We start from the raw sequence: 2055 nt of genomic DNA, 5'->3' as shown, positions 1-2055 counted from the left end.
TATACATTAAAAAAAAAAAAGTGGCTATTTTTAGGCAGACCTGAAGGAAAGACAGCACAGCTCATCGTTACGCAGTGTCTCAGTCACACAAGACCAGGAAATACTGCATTAGCAATGGGATGAACATAACCCATGTTATTATACTTTAGGTAAAACAGAAAAAAAAAACCCAAAACAAAAGAAAACAACTATGAAAACTACTAAATACAGACTGGTCCTAGCATGAGTGACAGGGACAATGATATGCAGAAGAAGATGAGCAGTTTATTGCAGCTTACAAACATCTACTTCTCAGTCTCCACACAGCATCCTTGAGCTCCTGGTTCCTCATGCTGTAGATGAGGGGGTTCATTGCTGGTGGAACCAGCGTGTAAAGACATGCCACTACCAGGTCCAGAAATAGGGAGGAGATGGAGGGGGGCTTCACGTTGGCAAAAACAGCACTGATGAGAAACAGGGAGACCACAGCCATGTGAGGGAGGCAGGTGGAAAAGGCTTTGTGCCTTCCCTGCTGCGAGGGGATCCTCAGCACAGCCCTGAAGATCTGCACATAGGACACCACAATGAACACAAAACACCCAAAAGCTAAAGAGTCACTGAACATAATGACTCCAGTTTCCCTGAGGTAGGTATCTGAGCAGGAGAGCTTGAGAATCTGGGGGATTTCACAGAAGAACTGGTCAACAGCATTGCCATGGCAGAGGGGAAGGGAAAATGTGTTGGCTGTGTGCAGCAGAGAATTGAGAAACCCACTGGCCCAGGCAGCTGCTGTCATGTGGACACAAGCTCTGCTGCCCAGGAGGGTCCCGTAGTGCAGGGGGTGGCAGATGGCAATGTAGCGGTCATAGGCCATGACAGTGAGAAGAGAGAACTCTGTTGAGAACAAAAATGTAAAGAAAAAGAGTTGAGCCATACATCCTGTGTAGGAAATGGCCCTGGTGTCCCACATGGAATTGGCCATGGTTTTAGGAACAGTGGTGGAGATGCAGCCAAAGTCAAGAACAGAGAGGTTGAGGAGGAAGAAGTACATGGGGGTGTGGAGATGGTGGTCACAGGCTATGGTGATGATGATGAGGCCATTGCCCAGGAGGGCAGTCAGGTAGATGCCCAGGAAGATGCAGAAGTGCAGGAGCTGCAGCTCCCGTGTGTCTGCAAAGGCCAGGAGGACGAACTGGCTGAAGGAGCTGCTGTTGGACATCTGCTGCCATCAAGTGTGGAGACCTGTCCAAGGAGGAAAAGGCACAGTTAGAAGTCAGGGTACTCGTCTTTGAGAGAAACCTCTTCCAATTCACATTGACTCTGGATTCAGGAAGACTTTTGGCAGGTCCCTTTTAGGAGGTCTGTTTTTTGCTGCTTGAGTGTGCCACTGCATTTCAGTGAGCTTTTCAGCACTGTCACTCCAGTTTCACCCGAGGGCAAAGCAGAGCTTTGGAGCTTTGGTTTTCTTCTGACTGTACCTGAGGAGTGTTTCTTCTCCCAGAACTGCCTGACATTGCTGCTGCAGTGCCAGTGAAACCTTCCCCTGAGCGCAAAGTGGGGAGAGCTGCTCTGTCCATCAGCCCTGGTCTCAGCTGCCCTGTGCTGGGTGCTCTGTGTTGTACCCTGGCTGTAGAAAATAAGTGTCTGCACTGCGGGGGATGTCAGGGAGGTACCAAATCCCCACTGCCAGGGCATTTCTAGGAGCAGCTTCTTCTCCCTCCCTCCCTGTCAATGTCTCCTGCCTGCAGCTGTCCCCTGAGCTGCTTCTCTTTGCCCATGTCACCTCCTGCTCTGTGCTTACAGACCTCATCCAACCTGCCCTGTGCTCACCTCTGCTCTGCAGACCCCTCCTGGCATCAGGGCACTTCCTCAGGGAGCCTCTGTGTGTGCAGGGCTCAGGACACACTCTGACAAGTTTTAATGACAAATGAGTTTGCACTACCTTCATCAAAGTTATCAGGAAAAGCTCAGCTCCCTCCTCACACCCAGTGCAGAAGAAAAAAATGTGAATCAAAGTCTCTTTCCCTGAAGTGGAAAATGCATCCTTGGTGTTCTTGAAAAGACCCCGGGTAGTTT

At 49.9% G+C, this 2055-nt stretch overlaps 1 protein-coding gene across 1 annotated transcript; it reads right to left on the bottom strand.

Annotated features, from left to right (window-relative positions):
• Nucleotides 1-274: 274 nt before the first annotated feature.
• On the bottom strand, nucleotides 275-1198 carry LOC311204795 (olfactory receptor 14J1-like; the record flags this gene model as incomplete). The annotated part of the gene is made up of 1 exon (XM_084281149.1): nucleotides 275-1198. One exon carries the CDS (start codon nucleotides 1196-1198, stop codon nucleotides 275-277), a length of 924 nt encoding a protein of 307 aa, XP_084137275.1.
• Nucleotides 1199-2055: the final 857 nt, after the last annotated feature.

Source organism: Gallinula chloropus (assembly GCF_964237585.1).
Source record: "Gallinula chloropus genome assembly, contig: HAP1_SCAFFOLD_126, whole genome shotgun sequence".
Classification (NCBI taxonomy): domain Eukaryota; kingdom Metazoa; phylum Chordata; class Aves; order Gruiformes; family Rallidae; genus Gallinula; species Gallinula chloropus.
Note: the sequence above shows the minus strand (reverse complement) of the source record. Positions and strands in the feature narration are given on the sequence as shown.